A 22,906-nucleotide genomic window follows, 5' to 3' on the forward strand; every position below is an offset into this window, starting at 1 on the left:
GGGTAGTTCCAAAAGGCAGCTTTCCAGAGGAAATGAATGCACAGGGCTCTCTTGGGCAGCTACTGCATCTAGCAGGATGCTTAGGTGGAAGAACCAACTCTGAAGCAACAGTAGCATAATATAATATATTGTCCTCCAGTTCATATTGTCTGGCTCAGCTGCTGGCCCTCTCTGACCATAATGTGGGTGATGCTGTAGAGCAGGAAAGACCTGGTTTCTTAGAGGGTCAGCCTGGAACACCTTGGAGAAAAGGTGGATCTACGGATCTACCATATACCTCCAAATAAATAAACTAAACACAAATAAAAATAAACAAATTAAATATACCTCCTTTTAGAGCTGTTCTGGTGGCATAGAGAGCAGGACACGCAAGGTATCTACCAGATCCCCTGGTCTGAGACCTTTGGTGCCTAACAGGATGGCTACCCCATCATGTCTAGTCATTTCAGGGTTGTTGTTTTTTAAAGTAATCATATATTTAATTCTCTTCCATTAAAACTATCGAGACATAGAGCTGTTCATTTTTCACTGCAACAGGCCTAAAAGTCCATGTATGAACATTCTCTTTTCTTGTTATTGCCTTTTGCATTACACCCTACTTTCAGTGAGAATGCAACAATCTCTCTACTTGTCTATCTGACTTATTAAAGTGCATTCAACGTTGGGACCAAAATAAGTCTTCCTTCCTTCCTTTCTTCTCCTTAAAAGATCTGAGAGAAAGAAACCATAAATGCCTTTCAGGAGAATATTTTTACAGTCTTCTCTCCCCGCCCTCCTCCCTTTAAAAACATCATTACCTCAATGCTCATACCAGCAGCCCCAGCGAGAAGATGCTTCTCATTACCAGCTCTCTAGATTCCAATAATATGTGCAGTAAAACAGCATGAAATTAAATTTCTTGCTAATTTTGCCAAACTGCTACTGCAGAATAGGGGTAATCTGTAATAAAAATATGTAAATGCGGTATTGGTATTCAGCACAAGCAGCATGCTTGGGCTTCCTGTCTATTTTCCTTTCTGCCCCCCATTTCATTTAAGTGGGCTGTTTTCTTGTTAGTAATGCAATTTGCTAACCCCCGGATGAACTGCCGGACACTGGCAACATATTCAAATGCTGGCAAACACATCTATGCAGGTTCTAGATTCAGGTAGGTAGCCTGTTGGTCTGACGCAGTCGATATAAATATCCAGTAGCACCTTAGAGACTAACTAAGGTGCTGGAGGAGACTCTTGAGAGTCCCATGGACTGCAAGAAGATCAAACCTATCCATTCTTAAGGAAATCAGCCCTGAGTGCTCATTGGAAGGACAGATCCTGAAGCTGAGGCTCCAATACTTTGGCTACCTCATGAGAAGAGAAGACTCCCTGGGAAAGATCCTGATGTTGGGAAAGATGGAGGGCACAAGGAGAAGGGGATGACAGAGGACGAGATGGTTGGACAGTGTTCTCGAAGTTACAAGCATGAGTTTGACCAAACTGCAGGAAGCAGTGGAAGACAGGAGTGCCTGGCATGCTCTGGTCCATGGGGTCAGGAAGAGTTGGACACGACTAAATGACTAAACAACAACAGCAACAAGAAGTTTGTTCTTGGCATAAGCTTTTGTGTGTATGCACACTTCTTCAGATAGATATCTATGCAGGGATACCTACAGTCCAATCCTGTGATGTGCCGCAAGCCCTATACAGTGATGTTGGTTGGGTTTATGGGTCCTTTATGAGGTTAGTGACAACTGCCGTAGAGGCTGGTCCCCAGTGAGATTGGTGGTAGGGCAAAAGGCAGGGAGGAAAACCTCAGGTGGAGTCAGAGCCAATGATAGGCAGAGCCAACTAATTCTGATTTGTCCTTAACCTCCTCCGTGCTGAGCTTTGCAAGGGCAGCGTTGAGTCGGAGGAGGAAGCTGATAGGCACAGCAGCCCTGGGAATGGTTGTAAGGAAGGAGGCAGGCAGGCGAGGGCAGAATGAGTTGGTGGGGCAGTGGTCCATTCCTCCAAATTGACCAGCCCACAGTGGGTTTCTATTCCCAGTAACAGGTGGGAAATGACACTTCTATGAAAGATCGCAGTCTAATCCAGGGCTTTCTAAGTTTTACAGAAGCCTATCATATATCAAGTGGTGCTTTCATGTCAATTTGCCATATGCTTTATCAAAACAAGCCAAAACTGATTTATGGGGATCACATTAGTCCATGGTCAAACTGTACAGAGGGATGTAAAATAAAAAGTATTTGTGCTCTTTCTCTTTCTCTCATACGATTTTTCTAACTGGATAAGTTGGGAAAGAAAATCTAATTGAATACAAAGCAAGCTGTCTTGTTCATGGTATTGACACAAAGACACAAAATTGTCCATGACATACACGAAATAGGATGGTGTTTTTATGTCTTTTTTTAGTTGATTATCCCCGATGTTTTGTCTGCGAAGGTGGTGTAGTTATGATATGTTTAATATTGTTTTAGGTTGTTATCTTTTAATTTTTTTGTATATTTTAATCTGCTGTACGACACTTGAGTCTTTGTTCTTTTCTGTTCGTTTTTTGAAAGCAGTGTTTAAAAAGTTTATCAGACTAACCTAATGAAGTCATCAAAACAAGGACCGAAAAGCAGGCTCCCCCAGTCACTTTCCCAATGGCCACTGCATCTGAAACTTTTCAGTGTATAATTAAAGAAATCAAGACAGACACTGATGCTGAACAGTCAGACTAGACAGCAGCATCTTCACTTTTTAACACACTGATTAAGCACACATGGGGCCATTCTGAACAAGAAAACTACAAAGAGGTGTGTTTTGTTGTGGTTTTTAGCTTTGATGATGCTTGCTTAAGGGGTCATTTTCTGTTCCTCTTTTGTTTTATATGTCCTGGATTCTACAACATGTCTTCTACAACATGTAGGATTGCCGCTAAAATGTGATCCAGCGTGGTGTAGAGGGTGCAATGGCATATATACTGAGGAGATCCTGGATTATTATGGACCCAGCTATAATAAAATGTTTTAAATGTGTTGTACATTGCAATATGCAAATGTGACACCAGATGGCGAGAGTGAGCTATGCCAAATTCTATGTATTTTTCAAAACGTTTCTTAAAAAAGGATTTCCACAATGTTTTTTATATGTGTATGTAGATTCCACCTATCTCTCTGATCAACCTACCCTGAAGGTTTTTTGTGTGGCTGGAATAGGGAGGTAGGTCCTATGTGTGCTGCCTTTTCGAAGTCTGTGGGGGCAGGCAGGATGAAAATATAAGGAATAAGAAGTGCAAGCATTCTTTATTTACAATATACAGCATGATGGTACCTTTTCGAATCATAATAGAAATATTCATTTCATTTTTTTAAGGGAGAAAATATACATTAGGCACTCTAAACACATAGGGTAGTATTGAACTACGTTTTACTCAATGGAGCCCTATCGACATTTATGGACCTAATTTCATTGGGTCTACTCTGAGTAAATTTTAGTTAAATACCACCCAAAGAAGCAATACATTTAGCAAGGAGGGCAGTAGTTCCTTATATGATACAGTGGTGCCTCGCAAGACGAAATTAATTCGTTCCGCAAGTCTCTTCGTCTTGCGGTTTTTTCGTCTTGCGATGCACGGTTCCCCATAGGACTGCATTGAAAATCAATTAATGCGTTCCTAGGGAAACCGCCTTCGGACCAGGTCCGGGGACAATCTGCCCCCGGACCTCTTCTGAAGGCTGGGGGGGGGGGACAAGGGCTTTTCTTCCCACCCCCAGCATTTTAAAAAACCCTGGGACAGCGGAGGACTTCTCCGCTGTCCGGGGCGATCTTAAAATGCTGGCGGGCGGCATTTTAAAATCGCCCCGGACAGCGGAGGACTTCTCCGCTGTCCGGGGCGATTTAAAAGCCCCTGGGAAGGCAGGCAGGGGGGACAAAGACTTTCGCCCCCTGCCCGCCTTCAGAAGGTGTTCCCGCCCCCCGCCCCACTTCGGAACAGCTTTCCGAAGTGGGGCGGCTGGGGCAGGTGTCCCCGCCCCCCCTCCCCACTTCGGAACAGCTTTCCGAAGTGGGGCGGCGGGGGCAGGTGTCCCCACCCCCCCTCCCCACTTCGGAACAGCTTTCCGAAGTGGGGCGGCTGGGGCAGGTGTCCCCGCCCCCCTCCCCACTTCGGAACAGCTTTCCGAAGTGGGGCGGCGGGGGCAGGTGTCCCCGCCCCCCCTCCCCACTTCGGAACAGCTTTCCGAAGTGGGGCGGCGGGGGCAGGTGTCCCCCCCTCCCCACTTCGGAACAGCTTTCCGAAGTGGGGCGGCGGGGGCAGGTGTCCCCGCCCCCCCTCCCCACTTCGGAACAGCTTTCCGAAGTGGGGCGGCGGGGGCAGGTGTCCCCGCCCCCCCTTTGGAACAGCGTTTTAAAATGCTGGGGGTCGGCAGCGAAGCGCTGCCGACCCCCAGCATTTTAAAACCTCCCCGGGACACGGGGAGATTTTAAAATGCTGGGGGTCGGCAGCGCTTCGCTCCCGACCCCCAGCATTTTAAAATCTGCCCGGGACACGGGGAGATTTTAAAATGCTGGGGGTCGGCAGCTAACGCTTCCCTCCCGACCCCCAGCATTTTAAAATCTCCCCGGGACAGAGACTTCTCTGCTGTCCCTTGGAGATTTTAAAATGCTGGTGGTCGGCAGCGAACGCTTCGCTCCCGCCCGCCAGCATTTTAAGATCGCCCGGGGCAGGCGGGGGGGGGGGGGAAGGCAGGACACGGGGAGATTTTAAAATGCTGGGGGTCGGCAGCGCTTCGCTCCCGACCCCCAGCATTTTAAAATCTCCCCGGGACAGGGGGAGATTTTAAAATGCTGGGGGTCGGCAGCTAACGCTTCGCTCCCGACCCCCAGCATTTTAAAACCTTCCCGGGACACGGGGAGATTTTAAAATGCTGGGGGTCGGCAGCGCTTCGCTCCCGACCCCCAGCATTTTAAAATCTCCCCGGGACAGGGGGAGATTTTAAAATGCTGGGGGTCGGCAGCTAACGCTTCGCTCCCGACCCCCAGCATTTTAAAATCTCCCCGGGACAGAGACTTCTCTGCTGTCCCTTGGAGATTTTAAAATGCTGGGGGTCGGCAGCGAATGCTTCGCTCCCGCCCACCAGCATTTTAAGATCGCCCGGGGCAGGCGGGGTGGGGGGGGGGAAGGCAGGCGGGGGGGAGCAAAGACTTTTGCCCCCCGCCGGCCTTCAGAAGAGGTCCTCTTCTGAAGGCCGGCTGTGGGCGAAAGTCTTTGCTCCCGACCACCAGCATTTCCCTATGGGCTTTCGTCTTGCGATGCAAGCCCATAGGGAAATTCGTCTTGCGAAGCGCCTCCAAAACAGAAAACCCTTTCGTCTTGCGGGTTTTCCGTCTTGCGAGGCATTCGTCTTGCGGGGTACCACTGTATTTGAAACTTCACTCTAACCTGACCACAACATCTTTTGCTGAAAACATTAAATCACTGCTTTCTAACCTATGCTTATGCAATATACTGGATGCTGTCTGTTCTGAATGCTGTCGTCCCATTTTGTCTAGCACTTTCAAGTATGTATGCTTCACATACATTATCTAATTGTTGTGAGGCTGGGACAACCCAGTCAGATGGGCAGTGTACAAATAAAATAATAATAATAATAATAATAATAATAATAATAATAATAATAATATCTTACAAAGTTAAGTCAATATTATTACTCTCATATTACTAAGGCTAAAAGAGAGAGGAGTTTGCTTAAGGCTGCAAAACGAGTCAATCACAGTGGTGAAATTTGAAGCAGCGACTTGCTGATTCATCGCTCAGAGTCTTAGCAGCTCCTCATATATTTAATTATCTTTGAATTATATACATTATTATTTGCCTAAAATTTCAGCTTTTTCTCTATTGTGACTAAACACTTTGTATGCCAGCAAGTTAGCATCAATAAAGTAACGCGAAACTGGCTTCCAGTGTGTTGTGTGCTTAGTTTTTGCAATTTGTACAGTGGACGTCTCTCATGATGTTAAGGCACTTGGGCAGAATGTAATATTTAGGGCAGTTCCATTCCTTGATCCAGACCAGATTTCAGAACATTCTGTGCTAAGACCTGATTAGTGCTAAGACCTGATCCAGACCTGATTCCACAACATTCTGTGCTAAGCATAGACTACTTCTCCCAGGACTTAGAACTAGGCAGATGGGTGAAAGGGAATTCTGGCAGGAAGAACGCCCGCCTAAATATCGCTGTAAGCAAGGGAGGAGCTCTAAAATAAACCTGCTACCTAATAAGCATCCTATGCTTTCCAAGTTCTCATTCCTAAAGAGTCCCAGGCCTCTGAACAAAAAAGGGGATTAGCATTAAACCATAAAACCAAGAATGAGGTTTGTTTTTCTAATGACGGATCTTGAAGATAGCAGCCGATAAGGAATTGGCAGATAAGCATTTTATCAGTTAATGCTAAAAGCAAGCAGGAATGCTGTGTGGTTTTTAATGAAACTTGTATTTATGTGGCTGTTGCAAGCTGAGTCAAAATGTGGGAAACTGTTAGAGTAAACAAGTGGCACTCATTAACCTTAGGGTTTTGCTGAAACGCCTGTAAACCTTGTTGCAATCCTATTTACAGCTGGCTTCTGAATAATGAAATATAAGGGAGCCTTGGCAAATGGGGAGGCACATTTGAACCTGACAGCTAGGGAGCTCATTGGACCCAAAGCACAGATGTACAGGGTAGCTTCAGTCAAGGGCTGCTCAATATGTTTTTGCACCTGAGGTCCCAGAGCAAAATCCTTGATTTAGCCTGACTCTCTTTTGTTAGCTAGATTCGTGTTTTGTACAACCGGCCATGTAGGTGTGACCTGCATTTCTGTTTCTAGATAGCAACATTTTTGTAAAAAAAACAACAACCTACTACTGGTCATTAAATGAGCTTATTCAACTATCCAAGTATCCAAAAGAGCTTAGAGAGATTTTCAGTCAGCACAACACAAAACCGGTCCGCAAAAATTGTAGCACGTTCCACACCCCCTCTGCTTCCAACTACGTATTACTGCCATTCAATTGTAATAATATGCATTTTCTAAGTTACAATCTGTTTTATTGTAGCTCTAATAAAATAAGAAGATTAGCCACACAACTTGGACATTGTAAAACACATGTTGAAACGGAATTATATCTCCTGTGCAATCACTATCCACTGCCATGCTAACATGTGGCCTTTTGGCCCCCCTCCCCCAGAAGCCTTCAGTAACATTTGTACAAAGAATGAAGACCCATTATTTTGTGTGTGTGTGTGCCATTCAGTTGTCAAACAAACTTTACCCTAAAGGAAGATGATAAAAGCACCCCCACCTCGCTTAATCTGTCTTCAGTCTGCTCTCCCTTTCTATAATAAGCAACCAATTTCATGCTTAGTTTCTGAAGCATGCAAACAGCTGGTTTCCGTCATGACCGTTTTCAATTGTTGCGACACTGTGTGTGTTTTTTAAAGATCATGAACTCCCTTTCCCTATGGAGAGAGGCATAATTTAAATGCATAAGGTTTGCCGTTTATTTTCAATAACATAAACTATACGACAACTTTGGCATAGAAATGGTGTTGCCTTTATAGTCCCTCAGCTTGGATTAGCAATTTGACCTTGACTATCATCGGACTGTGACAAGAATATAAAGCAGGAGATTTCTCTGGAGCAAACACTTTGAAGAACCTGCCTAGAATAGCATATTTTCTAGTGATGCACTTCATTAGGGGGGTGGGGGTAGGAAATATATCCCGGCAAACAAGGCCAGGATGTTTTCTTTCCTCCTGCTTTTGCTTTTAGATTTGAGACGACAAAAGTGTACTCGAATGTGACATGCGGAATTGGAGCACCTTTCAGACTTTTTCTTCTGTTTACAAGAAATAAATCTGGTTTTATTGACTAAGCAGTTTGCTTGTAGCCCTGCTCACTTTTTACTTAACATAATTCAGAGCTGGATTTGGATGTTAGTTCCTGCTGCCGGCTATTAATGGGCTGTAATAACAATATGAGTGAGCCCTCATCATTGCTAGAATCTGCAATGGCGTTCGCGTGAGGCAGATCCATTTCTTCCTTTAATAACTCGCTAACTGTATGTTGCGTATGACCAAGACTTTTTCACTTGTAATTTTTATTGGTGTGTAGAACGCTATGATCTTCTCCACCCCTTGCAGCTTGTTCCTGATGTGCTAGAGAAATCAAATGCCTGTAAATGGCATTTCCAGCTGAGATTTAAAGAAAGCATATATCAGATCCTGCCAAACCCAACACTAGTCAATGGATGACTCAGGCAACGCATGTCGAGCAATTTGGAGCAAGTGGTTCTCTCCGTGCCAGTTGCTGCAGAAGAGCTGTGCTTTAAGATTAACAATGTGAAACGACATCCAGCATCTAACCTTAAATGGCAGGCATAAGATGTGGGTGAATTATTCAGCAGTGCACAAATAATCTGCCATTCTTGATTGCTGTGTACCTTTTAAAATAATTGAGATGTTTGTCTTCAGTGTGCCTTTGGCCCAGACTCACTGGACTGCTCATAGGCTAAACTGAGGCAACCAGAATGCATTCACTTTGCTTGTGAAGGGGGAATAGTTGGCTATCTGGTTTTGTGCAGCTTTCATAGTCTATCCATGAATTCATCCCAGGTTTTTTTATTTTTAAAAGAAGGATGCAAACAGCTGTTGGGATCCCTGTCTTTTGCCTGTCATGGACTGGTTGGATGCAGAGGAATGGTGGGAGGAACCAGTTGAGGAACCACCAAGGGAAGAAGGCTCAGAGCCCAGGGATTGGTGGTGGGGCAATGATGAGTTGTCAGAGGGAGAAGACTGGGAAGAGGAGGTGTCGGAAGTGGAAGGGGTAACAGGACTTAGTGAGCTGGGAGAGTCTGTGGCAGAGAGAAGTCCAGAATCAGAGGGAGAAGCCAAAGCAGGACAGGAGAGAGGCTAAGAGACACAGATGAATCAGACTTGTGAAGAGGCAGGGTTGACTACCCCTCCTGCTGCAACAAACTCCTTTCCCCCTCATCTCCCAGAACCAGAAGAGGCATGAAGTGGGAGGAGCAAAGATAGACATGCAGGCACAGTCTCCAATTGCTTGGGGGCGAGGAACCTGCAAGGGAGGAGACTTAGCTGGCTGTAGGGAGATGGGGACCCTTATTCTTGGCAACTGCTTCTTGGGGGGAACACTTGAGTTGTTCTGCTCATTAGGCCTGAGACTCCTGTGCAGATCCTGTTTTGTTAATAAAGAGTCAACTCCACTTTGCTTGTGTGATTTAGTGCTGGCTTGCTCCTGTCACTGCCCCACCAGTTCTAATGGGCATCAGCTGCTGTTGACAATTTCTTCATTTCTGTACCACTGTTCAATCCAAATTCCCCACCCACCAAGTGGTGAACAGCATATAAATACAAAATATACAATAGAGGGCAATAATATGCCACAAGCATATAAAGTAATGTGATATAAGAGAGCAAGATATGGTAGTTCTATGTATCTATGAGACAATTGGTTATCTACAAAATTATGGAATATTGTGAAGTCTTTTCACATACTGCATTAGATCAAAAATAAGCCCACAACTGTAGTTGGGAGTGAACTACAGAGAGAGGGGAATGTGAAATTGTCCAAACAAATCTAGGATAAAGAATATTGTCTAGATTTTTTAGCGACGTATCTACACTTATCAAAGTTGAAAGCACAAACGATGTTTATTTAGCATGTGTCTGTTGGCTGTGTGTGAAGATCCTTGCATTTTGAAGGACCTATGGATTGTTGCTCCACCATTGCTTTTGTGTTCTAAGAGAGCACAGCATCATTTTGGGTTGTGTGAAATAACAACAGAATATTTCTCTTCTGTCCGCAGGACTTTGAATGGGCAGGAGCCGGAACATCTACAGATAAAGCCCATTCAGGATCAGCAAGTGCAGCAACATGAGCAAGAACTCAAATACTTTATATGTCAGGAGTAAAAGTGTAAGTGGTTCTGTAATAATCTCTTCTTTATGAATTACCAATTCAGCTGATTGTGGTTTGAAAGAACTTGTGAAAACTCTGTCATCAACAGGATGTCTACAAATCAAACTAAAATTATTTCTTTTGGTTGTTTCTTCTCTTTCACTGTTTTGCGTATCTCCATTTCTTTTTTTCCTGTACAGAAAATAATTTTGGGGGGGGGGATTTTTTTGGGGGGGAAATCCTCCTATTGATTTATAGAGTGGGATTCAACTAATGAGTCCTGTCAGTGGAAGCTCCGAGCAAGGACTTCCACTTGCACAATGTGGCTTCCCCCCATTCTCCCCCCCATGACCACCACATCCCCTGACATTGGGCTTGGGCTTGGGGTTGGAAGGACCCCTGGAACAGCATGCAGCAAGGGGAGAAGGATGGGGATTGTTCCACCTGGCAAGCCAAAACGCTTGCCCTGATGGAACAATAACCTTAGCATGTTGTTGAATTCTTCCTATGGCACTTAGGCTGAAATCTTAAACTCACTTACTTGGGAGTATATCCCAATGAGCTCAGTTTGACGTACTTCTGAATCATCCATGGGTAGGATTATCCTGTTAATTCCTTGGCATTTTTTGTTGGTCTATAACGAAACATGTGTGCAGAATGCCTGCAGCAAGAATATAGTTTTTAGAGGCAATAAAAAAGTTTATCAGCACATTCATAGGCAAGAAGCATATATACAAACCTTCTACAGTGGTACCCAATATGGTGCCTTCCAGATATTATGGACTACCAATCCTGCCATCCTTGATGGTTGTATTGTTTTAACAGGCCACACATAGTTCAACATCTTACCATATGGCAAAATATTTCATTACACTTTTGAGATACTGCAAAAGGTATTATCCACATCCTTAGACCCCAGACAGCCAGAGAATTCCAAACACTTAATCTGCATGCATGGGGTTTCCATTCCATTTCAAATGTCACTGTTATAACAATTATTTTGCTGTGAGAGCAGGACCTTGAAATGTAAAGTAAATGAATGCCTTTAACTAATTATGGGAGATCAAGGTCAGGATTATTACTCTGACGAGAGGAGAAAATGATTTTGTTTAAATAATAAAAAAACCACCTTCGCAGTCATGTTCTTTATTGACTCAAAGGTGTTGCTGCAATTCTAGGATTTCAGCTTCATCTGTAGCCCTTCTCTGATTTCATGGGCCTCACAATGTCACTGTGCAGGCATTATTCTCTGCATAAGAGATCTCTGCAGGTGTGTGTTCTGACTCTCAAATTGCCAGGGTTATGCACATCAAAACCAAAGTGAAGCCATTGGTTCTGGCTTCCCTGTTCTTTTGCTTGTGTTCTTTTCATATAAAGGCAACCATGAAAGGTGCTTTAGAGCTTTGCTTCTACTCTCTGTAGCTCTGCAGAATTATGCAAAAATGCTACCATGCCGTTCACTTAGAAGAGAGTGTTTGAAAATGTACCTGGTATATTTTTTTAAAGAGAGAGAAAAATGTAGTGCCTGGTATTGATATGGGGTTGCAGCCAATGCTGATCTTACTCAGAGTAGACTCATTGAAATTAATGGACACAAGTAACTTAGGTTCATTCATTTCAGTGGGTCTACTTTGAGTAGAAGTTGCAGTGGGTGCAACCCATGGCTTCAAATCCCAGCCAACCTGATGCCCTCTAGATGTTTTTGTGCTGGCTGGGGTTGGTGTGAGTTGTGGTCGTAAATAACTGGAGATCACTGGGTTGGCGAACGTTGGTATGAAAACACCAGGCTGTGGGGCAATTTTCTACAGCATGTTATCAAGGAAGAGAACTCCGCAAGGGAGGGGACTGCTCTTTTTTGGCAACAAACTCATGCTTCTTATAACACGTAGTTCTGCTCTGAAGCAAGAACGGCGATCAATTTGTCATGCCTATGTAAACCCTGCATTGGCCAAAATGCTCATTTTCCTTATAAATCACTTTGCCCTTTCTCTTTCCCTGGCACTTTAATGTAAATAGCAAGACAGAAGCTCAACTGCTTCTGAGCACCATGTATGAAAATGTTCCATTTGATCTTGGATGTTGCCTTGAGACAGAGAGGTGGGTGTAACTCCTTAGGTATTGTTGGGCTTGAAAAACTAAGGGTAGAGCAGGAAAAGGAAGAACAGAAGTCCTGAGTTCCAAAGTTCATGTACTGTGCATATTATATTTCCCATTTCTGTGAGACTAATCTCCAAAGGTAAAAGGCAAACTTAGCAATGGGTTGTTGTTTTTAATCACTAGAGAATTCTGATTTCAAGGAAGATTGGAATGGAGACTTAACTTGGCTTTCTCTCCTATCCTTCCATCTGCTAATTTCTGCTAATCTGTCCCCTGTCTTTCTTTCTCTCTTTCCCCCCTTCAAATTATAGCTGTATTGCTTAAAAAACCATTTCCTTATTAAATTTCTGGCATGATTTCAGCATGGTATAGATTTCTACGAGATATTATAATTTGAACTAGCAGGGAGGTTTTTTACAAAGGAGGCAACGCCGAACCTGTCCCAGGTTTGGATTTCCTCCTTTCATTGTGGGCTTTGAAGGAGTGAAGAGCTAGGCCAGGAGAGGGACAAAGAGGCTGTAGTCTTCCAGAAGTTGTCGGACTTCAACTCCCAGCAGCCCTGGACAACATAGCCAATGGCCAGGGATAATGGGAGTCCTGTATCTGGAAGACAGAAACTACTGCAGCATTACTCCTTCCCATGCTGCTGGGATAAATGGGGAGTCATGTTTCCTGAAACGGGTAGTGCTGGTGAAGGTAGTGTGTGGCTCTACCCACATGGCCTGAAGCCCATAATGTGATTCTGTTGGTGTGTGGAGGAACTGTACTTTACTGGTTTCCATGCCATGGAGGCCTGAAGGATGATAACTACAAGACAGTTGGCCATTTTATTTTCTTCATGCCTTCTGTCCTGAGTACAGAAACGTGAGGTAAATATGAATATGGCTCACTTGTGTGAAACAGCTCTTTGGTGGAGTGGAAATATAAAATTGGTTAATATAAATGTGAAGGAGTGGGGAGGGAACCAGCTGTGGAAAAACCGAACAGTAACTTAAATGACATAACGTTGCAAACTTAGCAGATTAAGTAGAAGCTGCTGCAAAGACAGAAAGAGACAGGGTGGTTTTGTCAACTGCCAGGTGATTGATTACAAGATACGATGCCGAAAAATCAAAAAGGTGCTCAACGTGAAAGCAGAACAGATGTGTGCAGAATGTTCAAAAATTGCTGAAGAAATCCAAGCAGTACCTGGTTCTTTTCTCTCCCTCCATCTCATCTTTCTGAGCCAGAGTTCATATTCTGGTTCCCTGTTGACTCGGTTTATTCATTTCTAATTTTTATTTATTAAATTTATATCATGTTCATGGTAGCAGACACAAAGGTGGTAAAACTTTGAATTAAAAATAAAACAAAACATTCAAAAGCATATAGGATATGTACTCTGCTAGCTAATCATGTCAAGGTTTCCAGGAACTGTATCTTTCAGCCATTATATGCCTAGGTGAATGTGGGGGACTGAGAAGACCCAACTGCGCAGCATGACCATCAGGGATTTTCCTACAAATCGTAAGGCCCAAGATGGTTGATACTGAAAAGAGTGCTCTTTCAGGTACTTGAATCCCAACCCAAGTCATTTAGGGCTTTGCACAGCACTACACACAGTGGGTATTGGGCCTGGTAGCTCACTGGCAGGCAGCCGGTACAACCATTTCATGGCCGATAGATAATACATGGTCCCATTGGGTTGTCCCACTTACCAACCTGACAGCTTCATTCTGCACAAGCTGCAGCATCTGTACCATCTTCAAGGGCAACCCCACATAGAGTGTGTTACAGTAGTCCAGGCTGGAGGTCATGGACAACTGAGGCCACGTTATCTTGGTCTAGGGATGGCTGGTGAACCAGCCTAAATTGGATCAAAGCACTCCTAGCCACAGAAGCCTCAGCAACAATCTGGAACCCAGGAGTAATACCAGAGTATGGACCTGTCCATTCAGGGAGAGTGCAACCCGTCTCAAATCATGAGAAAATATAAGGTCAGGAACGAGAAGAGAAGGTAAGGCTAAAAATACTATGTCGCCTGGAACTTGCAAGAGACTTGGCATAAGAACATGAGAATCACCACCTGGATCAAGCCAATGGCTCATCTAGTCCAGCATACTTTTCTCACAGTGGCCAACCAGATACCTATGGGAAACCCACAAGCAGCACTCTCCCCTCTTGTGGTTTCCAACAACTGGTACCTAGAAGCATTACTGTGGAGGCAGAGCAGAGCCATCATGGCTAGTAGCATACCAGAGATATGGTACCCAGAGGAAAAAAGTAACATCAGAAGTGGGAATGCACACAGACAGTACACCAGGGTCGGGAACTCATGAGGGTGCAGGAATGCAAGAGGCACAGGGCACATGAAGAGACTAGCCTAGCCATAGCCATAGCCTAGCCATAACATGAAATAATAGCAGAGGCAAGTGAAATATAAGGACTTCAGGAAGAAGAGACGGGGGGAATAATTCCTGTCGCTCAGGCAACTGAACAACCTGCAGCATTGATATATGGGGCAGTCACTCCCAGTTAGGCTTACAGCTGTGCCAGAATGTCTGGAAAATTCTTTTTTGGCCATTCAGTGAGTGGGCAGGTGCAGAACAAATCTCTCCTGAAAAATCATAGGGGATGGGAGAAATTTATCTGAAATGTTTGGAAGAGATTGCTGTTTACCTTGCTTAACTTTACAAAATGGCTAAGTCGTTTCCATTTTCTCTTGCTTTTCTACCTTACTAATGCCACTCACTGCAGTAGAAGTCTCTCTCTCTCTCCCTCCCTCCCTCCCTCCCTCCCTCCCTCCCTCCCTCCCTCCCTCCCTCCCTCCACTGTTTTGTGCTATCTGCACTGCCTGGAATGACTTGGGAGCAACTCCACATTGCACCACATGGCTCCTGAGGCATTCTGGGAAGTGTGGCTGTTGGGAAACAATGTGAGGCTCCCCCCCCATCCCTGGCCACACCTCCTGGTGAAACCCAGCAGAGGAAGCTGCAACTCTTTAAGAAACCTTGGCAGAAATTTTTGCCACCCAAAAGCAGCAGAAACTGGAGAATTCTAGCCTTTATCTAGGATTCCTGAAGGCCAATGAGACTAAACAACACTATGCTGCTTTCAAAGCAATCACTAGAAGAGGACTCTCTTCATGTGAGGTCCATGTATCTGGGAAGCTCAGTGGCCTTGGCTGCAGCAAAAACTTTGAATCCTATTCTTCCAGCTTAGTTTCTCCTTAGTGGCATTTCTACTCATCTCTTCATTATTTCATTTATGTCTTAATTCAGGGCGCTTTCAGGTGTGGAAATTATTGCATTAGTTTTCCTGCTTATAATGCAAAGGCTTCTACCACAGTTTCTAACATTCCTCTTACACTGCATTACCACTTGCGCAATGGAAATGCAACTTTTTGATCAATATAGCATCATGTCATCATGTTCATTGACATCTGTGGATGGGTTTGACACAACAGCACACGTCACTGGTCATGTCCTCAAAACTACCATCATTTCTGCACATATGCACTTCTCTTCTCCTATGATTCACTCAGGAAAACAACTGTATGCTGGGATATCACCTTAATTTCCTATGATTTTCCTGACCAGCAGTGCTGCAAGTTCAATAAACTTGTGTCTGAGTACTTCTTGGCATAAACAAGAGTCAGATATGCAGACTGCAAGCAGATTCTGGAGCTGGAGAAAACACTGAAGCAGTGAAATAGTCTTGCATTACAAACTGAACCTTCCAAATGTATTCACAAGCATCATTTCAACAAAACTCCCACTGGTGTTTGGTTAAGATTAGGAGATAGTGACTCTTCCTGACTGGTAGAAAGAGAGATGAAATCGCACTTGTTGGAGGAAGAGACATAGAATGCATATCTTCAGCGGTGTGGTAGCATAGAGGAAATGGATGTGAAGAGGAGTAGGCAGGAATGAATCGGGTGCGTAGAGACCTGCACATGCCACGTAATCACATCAAATATCTACATCCTTACAGAAGATTGATCCCAGCCTCTGTCAATCTATGGGTGGTGGCATCATCCAAAGGAAGGAGTAAGGATGCTTCAGGGTTCCTGGATGCAGCCCGTATTACCACTGTTTGGTATATTATCACAGAAGCATTTGTCTCACCCTGTCTCCTCTGTGATAGTGGGAAAAGAAGAGGGCAAAACGTTTAGAGGCAAGAATAACCAGGCTTTTCTGCCATGTTAAAGAGGATGCACATCTGCAAAGGATGCAATACAAGGAGTTCCAATAGGGGAAAACAGGGAAGAATTATTGTGTATACCTCAGACACTTTTTTATTTTTAATTTGACATCTGTGCCGTTTTGTGTTCCTTAAAAATTGTATATATAGGAATGGTTCACATAGCCTCTGCCCCATTCATGTGAGTAGGCCCGGTTCATTTTTGAAATACATCATGCATAGGTAAATGTTACTATGCACTAGGCAGATATTTGACTATGAATGCTAGAGAAAAACCAGAAATGTCTGCTGGTTATATCCATTATAGAGTCTGGCTCACACTTCAGTTTCCTCCTGTGATTGTTGTCATATGAGTTCACAAAGGCTGCTCACCTTACATGTGGGCCATTTCTCATTGCATGCCCACTGTCAAGTTTATTAAATGCCGGGGGGAAAGCCAGAACACACACAAAGAAATTTATGCTGGAATTCATTTAGTATGGTAGTATATTGCCAGGTTGAACCACAAGTTTGGGGGCAAACTTTTTTTTGGTTCGAAAAAGTGCTTTAGAGGTCTTCAATGTGTTTTGCAAAAAGACACCAACCCAGTTTGCTTCTTCCTTCCCCGTATTCCACTTTAGCAACAATAAAGATAAAAATTGGGTTTCCTAGTAATACAGTTGCCATTACATAGCTGATCAAATTTGGCTGTGGTGATGTAATGAACAGCAAGCGAAAGCTCATGCAACCTTTTAAACATACATACATATGTTACAAGGTATGGTTTTAACATACATTCCCACTCAAGTGAGAGCTGACATCTGGCAAAATGCTCTGTGGAAAGCAAGGTAGTTAAGTGAGCAAGGTAGAACCAACATGCTGAGTTAAAAGGGACTTCAGGAAAAGTTCCAGAAAGTTGCCACTTTGCAGAGAGCGGCTGCTGGGTATCTGGGGTCATGTGCTCCCGGTGCCAGTGAACATGCTTCCACAGGAAGCTGTTAAATGGAAACCAACTGGTGTGAAAAAATGAGGGCGTACTGGGGAAATGCTAGAAGAAAGGAGCACTTCCTCAGAGAGAGAGAGAACTATCAGTCTCAACACTATGGAGCAGATGGCAGTGGCAGCAGCAAATGTCATGGAGGAATCAAGAGACTGGTGCCTGCCCTGCAAGCTCATGTTGGCCCGAGAAAGAAGTATCAGGATGGAATTGAAGAGTGTGCATTCATATGCATATTGGTTTTTCATTTGTTTTATACTGAAAACAAATGAGAAAAACAAAACAAAAAAGGAACATGGGAAATAAATGTAATTAAACTTTTACATTTGTTTTCAGCTAGCTGGCATTGCAGACACACTGCAGAGGTGAGACAGCTTCATGCAGGACTCTGTCTTGGATAGTGCATGAGAATAAACATCAGGTCTTGCTTCAGCAGGAGTTACTCTCAAACTGAGCCTTGTTTATGAGCTGTAGCTAGCCCTGCTTAGGGCTCATCCATGCTTCCTTCCCTCTGTTCTTTCCAGGCACAGTCTGTGATTTAAAGCTCATACTCGCCAACATTTTTCTGATGGAAATAGGGATGTCCTAAGGGACATTCTGGGATTAAATAATAATAATAATAATAATAATAATAATAATAATAATAATAAATTTTTATTTCTACCCCGCCCTCCCCAGGCAAGACCAGGCTCAGGGCGGCTAACAACCAATAATAAAAACAAGTTGATTAAAATACAATTTAAAAAAATAATTAAAATACAACATTAAAACATTAGGATGCAGCCTCATCACAGGAGGAGAAAGGAAAAAGAAAGCGGGGGAGGGAATCAAACTGATTCTATGCTAAGGGCCAGATGGAACAACTTTGTCTTACAGGCCCTGCGGAAAGAAATCAGATCCTGCAGGGCCCTCGTCTCATGAGACAGAGCGTTCCACCAGGCCGGAGCCAGTGTTGAGAAGGCCCTGGCTCTGGTTGAAGCTAATCTAACTTCCTTAGGGCCCGGGACCTCTAGGGTGTTGCTATTTATGGACCTTAAGGTCCTCCATGGGGCATACCAGGAGAGGCGGTCCCGTAGGTACAAGACCAGGATGGCTTCTGTAAATCCAGGACTGTCCCTGGAAAATAGGGGCAAGGAGGGTCTGAAAGCTCATATCCAAATTTCATTTTCTTTTGCTCCAGAGATTTTCCTGTGAAAACCCGCTCTCTAAAGTTCAATCAGAGCAAATATAAATCCACAGAAAACCCGAATAGATGTTTGCTCCAGTTCAGCTTCAAAGAGTGCATTTTTGTTAGGGAAGTTTGGGGCAAAGAAAACAAAACAAGACAATGCGCTCAGACATGAACCGCTGCCTGGAAAAAGTGGGACAAAAGGTAAAGTGGATAAGCGCTGAGAGTTCCTTCTTCATACAAAGGGGCCCAGTCTTCTCAAGCAAACGCTTACTCCAAAAGAGTGGGTGAGACTGTGGTTCCATTGGAGATTCTCAAGTGTAGTTTAGAGGAGAGCAACACAACATCCTCAAACCAGAGGAGCACTGGCACCTTAGGCTCTTCCTGTGGATGTGTTTCTGGTAAGTTGGGTGCTTCTGGCATTTGGTCTGAGGACAATTTCTCTTCCCACTCTGAATCTGCAGCATCGTCCCCTGAAGAACTGAAGTCTGACTCCAGGGTCATGCCTAGAACACAAAGTAGAGTTCACAGGAAGGCCATAAAGAAGAGAGAGAGAGTGAGCAAAACAATACAATATATATCATAGTGGGGAAGACTGGAGCTAGGTGACCTGCATGCCTGCTTGGTCTTCTATCGCTCTGCTACTTGTTGATGGGCAACTTCCGTCCCCTCCCTCCCTTTATCTTTGAACTGGAATTGGACAGGATAGCCATTCAAATAGAAGAATCCTTCAAACATAGAACTAGCAAACATAGGACTGCCCACTGTAAAGTAGGGCATATGGCCACCCTACACAAAACCCATCACTGTAATAGATCCTAAGGGTTAGAAAGGAATGAGTCAATGTGATGAGGGCAATTCTTTTGAACACGAAGCAGAGCCTAGACAACAAATTGCAGTAAGATACACCCCTGGCATCGCTACTCTTCTGTTTGTCAGTATCATTGAGAGAGATGGAATGAAAGTGATCCAGATACGCGGCACTCTAGTATAAACTCTGATTAAACTATCACACTTATGTCTGAGTACAACTGAGCGAATTTATCAGCAAAGAACCATGCAAAGCTATAATAAGGAATTGAGAGTGCATCTTCAGGGCCTAATAAACACAAACTGTTCAGAGGAGCCTGGAACAAGGTGACTTGAAGTGAACAACAACAACATGCTGCCACAAGCACCATGGAAGATGCATGCTCTGTCCCATTTGCAAAAGTCATCTTCTTCTGCTGAGAACAAAACTAAAGATGGCAGGGGTGATGTGGGGTGATTTTCTTGATCACCTTGATTATGAGCTCATGTGCCTTGATCAGGTGGTGTTCTGGCCACAATAATGGCCTTTTCTCAATGCCTCCAATCACCAACATATTTTCCAGTGCAAAATAGTATTCAAAATGGTTGAGAATGACAGGTGCATATTATAATTTATAGTCTACTCATGTTCATCTTTTTGCTTGTATGTCATCTAAAACAAGGACTTCTTCACAGCATGGACTCCAGCTTGTTCACTTTTCTGTGATCTGGAATTCTATTGTGATCAGGAATTCTATTGTGTTTTTCCCCCAGCCCCGGAGAAACCCATCAAGTCTTCTGCTGTGGTTTATGATTCAGGGGCACACAGGTGGCTGCTGGTTGTCTGGGTCTTTCAAAATATTGAAACCATTAAATAATGTATGCAAACATCCTCCAGTGACTAACGGGAGGCTTTTATAATTTGCATTTGCACTGCAGATAATGTAGAAATATTTTAACCTAACCACCAGTCCTATGTAGACAGCCAAGCCTTACCCTATTCATTTTAGCGATTTTAGGTGTGCCCAGCACCACATCATATTGAACAGATATTTTGATGCTGAACTGAAAATGTAGGTAGATTCCATAAAGTAACATTTACTGGGAAATAGGGGGGAAAGATATGACTGTTTCCTAAGCAGAGGCACTGTTCTTAAAGCTCCTTTATTGCTTCAGTGGGTTTAAGTGAATAACAACGGGGCAATATATGTATTAAACTGAAATGCCGAATTGCAGGCTCTGTCCTTGAACTCCTGGTCCATTCTATTGTTGTTTCTGTGTCAAATAACACATATGCCACCTTCCTTTTCCTGGGTGCTTTTGAGCAGATTGTGAGCTTGCATACCAAGTGATGCATAACAGCAAGGTGTGAGGATGAGTACAAGGATGTGTGCTGAATTGTAGCATGCAGAGCATGTAATGCATTCTTATTTATTTATGTATACTACCATAATAAATCCACTTTGCAAATATTAGGCTTGAATGTATTAATTGATGTATGCCTGTTGTGTTTTATGAGTGGGTGACTGTAGATATAAAATCATCAAAAAATAAAATAAAATCATGGCTCAAAGGAGTGCTGGGCAGGGCCTTAACATCTCTGTAATCTTCCCAAGGAGAAGTGGATCTCTATTTTCAGGCAGGCTCAAGGGAGTAAAAGTGTTCAATGCATACTCCCCTTTACTAGTACTTTAGGTAGACAGCAGCAGGGATTTTCCTTTCCAGTGAGGCCTTCTTTTTCCTAGGAACAAGTGACACACTTGTCATGTAGCCTATCAGAGTTGGTGACATTAATGAGAGCAAATAAAGCTAATTCAGCATTTATTTCACTTGACTTAAGTGACAGTGTGCCGTACTCTGAATGAGCTCTACTCACTTTCAGTGCTATTATTACATAGTGAAGTCTGATTGGCTACAAGACCTGAAATCAAGAACTTATTAGAAAGAAAAACTAGCGCCAAAATAGCAGTGGAAGGAGGCTGAATAAACTATTTGAACAGGTGTGAAAGGATATTTGTATTAGATAGACATCCTCAATCTGGTATCCCCATTTCCTGCCAGCCCCAGCCAGCAAAGCCAGACTCTCATCAGCCCCAGCATCATGCGTCTATCCTGGCTGGGGCTAATGGGAACTGTAGCCTATAGTTCAAAACAGCTGGAGGGCACTGGGTTGAGCGAAGGCTGGTGTTAGGGAGCACCCAGGCCTGCCAAAGCTCTTCTTTCCCATCTGAATGCTTTGCCTGTGCATGCTTAACTCAGAATTCATTTTAATTGAAAATGGCAAAGATTCATCACCATCTTCAGCTTTTCTTATAGCTTTCTGATCTGCCTTCAGAGACTATGTCCAGACTGGGGAAAATATTAGTAACAATGAATAAACATCATCAGCTTTTAAAATTTGATGGATGTCAAGCTATCCTTTCCTGAATTAAGAAATCTTGCCATTGCAAGCCTTGAGAATTCCCATCATTACTTCCTTGTGAAACTCAAAAACCTTTATCTGTCTCTCACCAAAGACTGCAGAAAAACTTAGCTGCTACTAGATAAGAGGATTGGTCTTTATTAAAGCATTTTAAGGTTTTTTTATATAATCAATTTTATTGAAAGTTTTCAACATAGAATACAATAAAAGCCAAACTAAACTAGATAAAAATAAAACAGAAAGGAAAGGTAGAAAGAAAACCAAAAACCAAGCCCTCGGTCAAGTTTGTATCTTAACCCCTATCCCACACAAAGGAGGGTCTCAGCTGCGAGCTTCCCCCTTTTTAGTATGGGGTGGGGCAAAGATTTCAGCTACACCTGTTCTGTTCAGCGACACTTAGTTCTGAGAAGACATTAATAGGATTGCACTATCAGGCAGGATACATGATAGAAGTTTACAAAATGTATGCATGGTTTCATAGGAGCCAACTTTAGGGGCTGAGGTCCTTTCAGCCCTGCCCCCAATAAAATATTTGAGGGAGCTGCCCCCCAAAGGTTGATGGGTATTGCAAGTGCATGTGCCACATGTTATGATTGAGGACAGGGCTTACCTGCCCCTTCCCAATACAGTGGTACCCCGGGTTAAGTACTTAATTCGTTCTGGAGCTTGGTTCTTAACCTGAAACTGTTCTTAACCTGAAGCACCACTTTAGCTAATGGGGCTTTCTGCTGCCACCGCGCCGCCAGAGCACGATTTCTGTTCTCATCCTGAAGCAAAGTTCTTAACCCGAGGTAATATTTCTGGGTTAGCGGAGTCTGTAACCTGAAGCATATGCAACCCGAGGTACCACTGTATTTTATTCAAATTGGGACCCCTGCATAGTTTAAAAGAATGGCCAGAGCACCCCCACCAGCAATCCTAGACCACCTGGCTATCTAATGAAATTGATTGTCATTGGGTTACACAAAATATATTTAAAAATATGGAATTGGGGACAAAAATGAAATTAGTTGCTTCTGCATCTCATTGACTCTGGCTCCACCTACCATTGGTGGTTTCCCTCCCTTCTGATCCACCAGCCCTGTTGATCAGTGGTTATTCCCCATGTTAGCTAAAAGGAATCTCCATTTCAGGAGCAGTACGCCATTGAATGCCAGTTAATCGGAGCAGGATAGCTTCACACCTAGCTGCTGCTGGTCTTCCCATAAGAGCTGGCTGACTGAGGTGGGAAGAAGGAAGCTGGGTTAGATTAGCCTCTGATGAGTCCAGTAGGGCCTCTTCCTTTCTTCTCAGCTCATCAATAGTATTCCTGAGCTTTCCATGCGACTATTTAAAAACTCAACGGAAGCTA

At 43.7% G+C, this 22,906-nt stretch overlaps 1 protein-coding gene across 1 annotated transcript in view; it reads left to right on the top strand.

Annotated features, from left to right (window-relative positions):
* PDE4D (phosphodiesterase 4D) overlaps positions 1-22,906 on the top strand; it is a 654,687-nt gene that overhangs the window by 79,376 nt on the left and 552,405 nt on the right. The window contains exon 2 of the mRNA XM_081212798.1: positions 9,830-9,939. Coding sequence (XP_081068924.1) covers positions 9,898-9,939 — 42 coding nt within the window. The 5' untranslated portion in view covers positions 9,830-9,897. The remainder of the gene's footprint in view (positions 1-9,829; positions 9,940-22,906) is intronic.

This window comes from Podarcis bocagei (assembly GCF_964188305.1).
Source record: "Podarcis bocagei genome assembly, chromosome: 11".
Classification (NCBI taxonomy): Eukaryota; Metazoa; Chordata; class Lepidosauria; order Squamata; family Lacertidae; genus Podarcis; species Podarcis bocagei.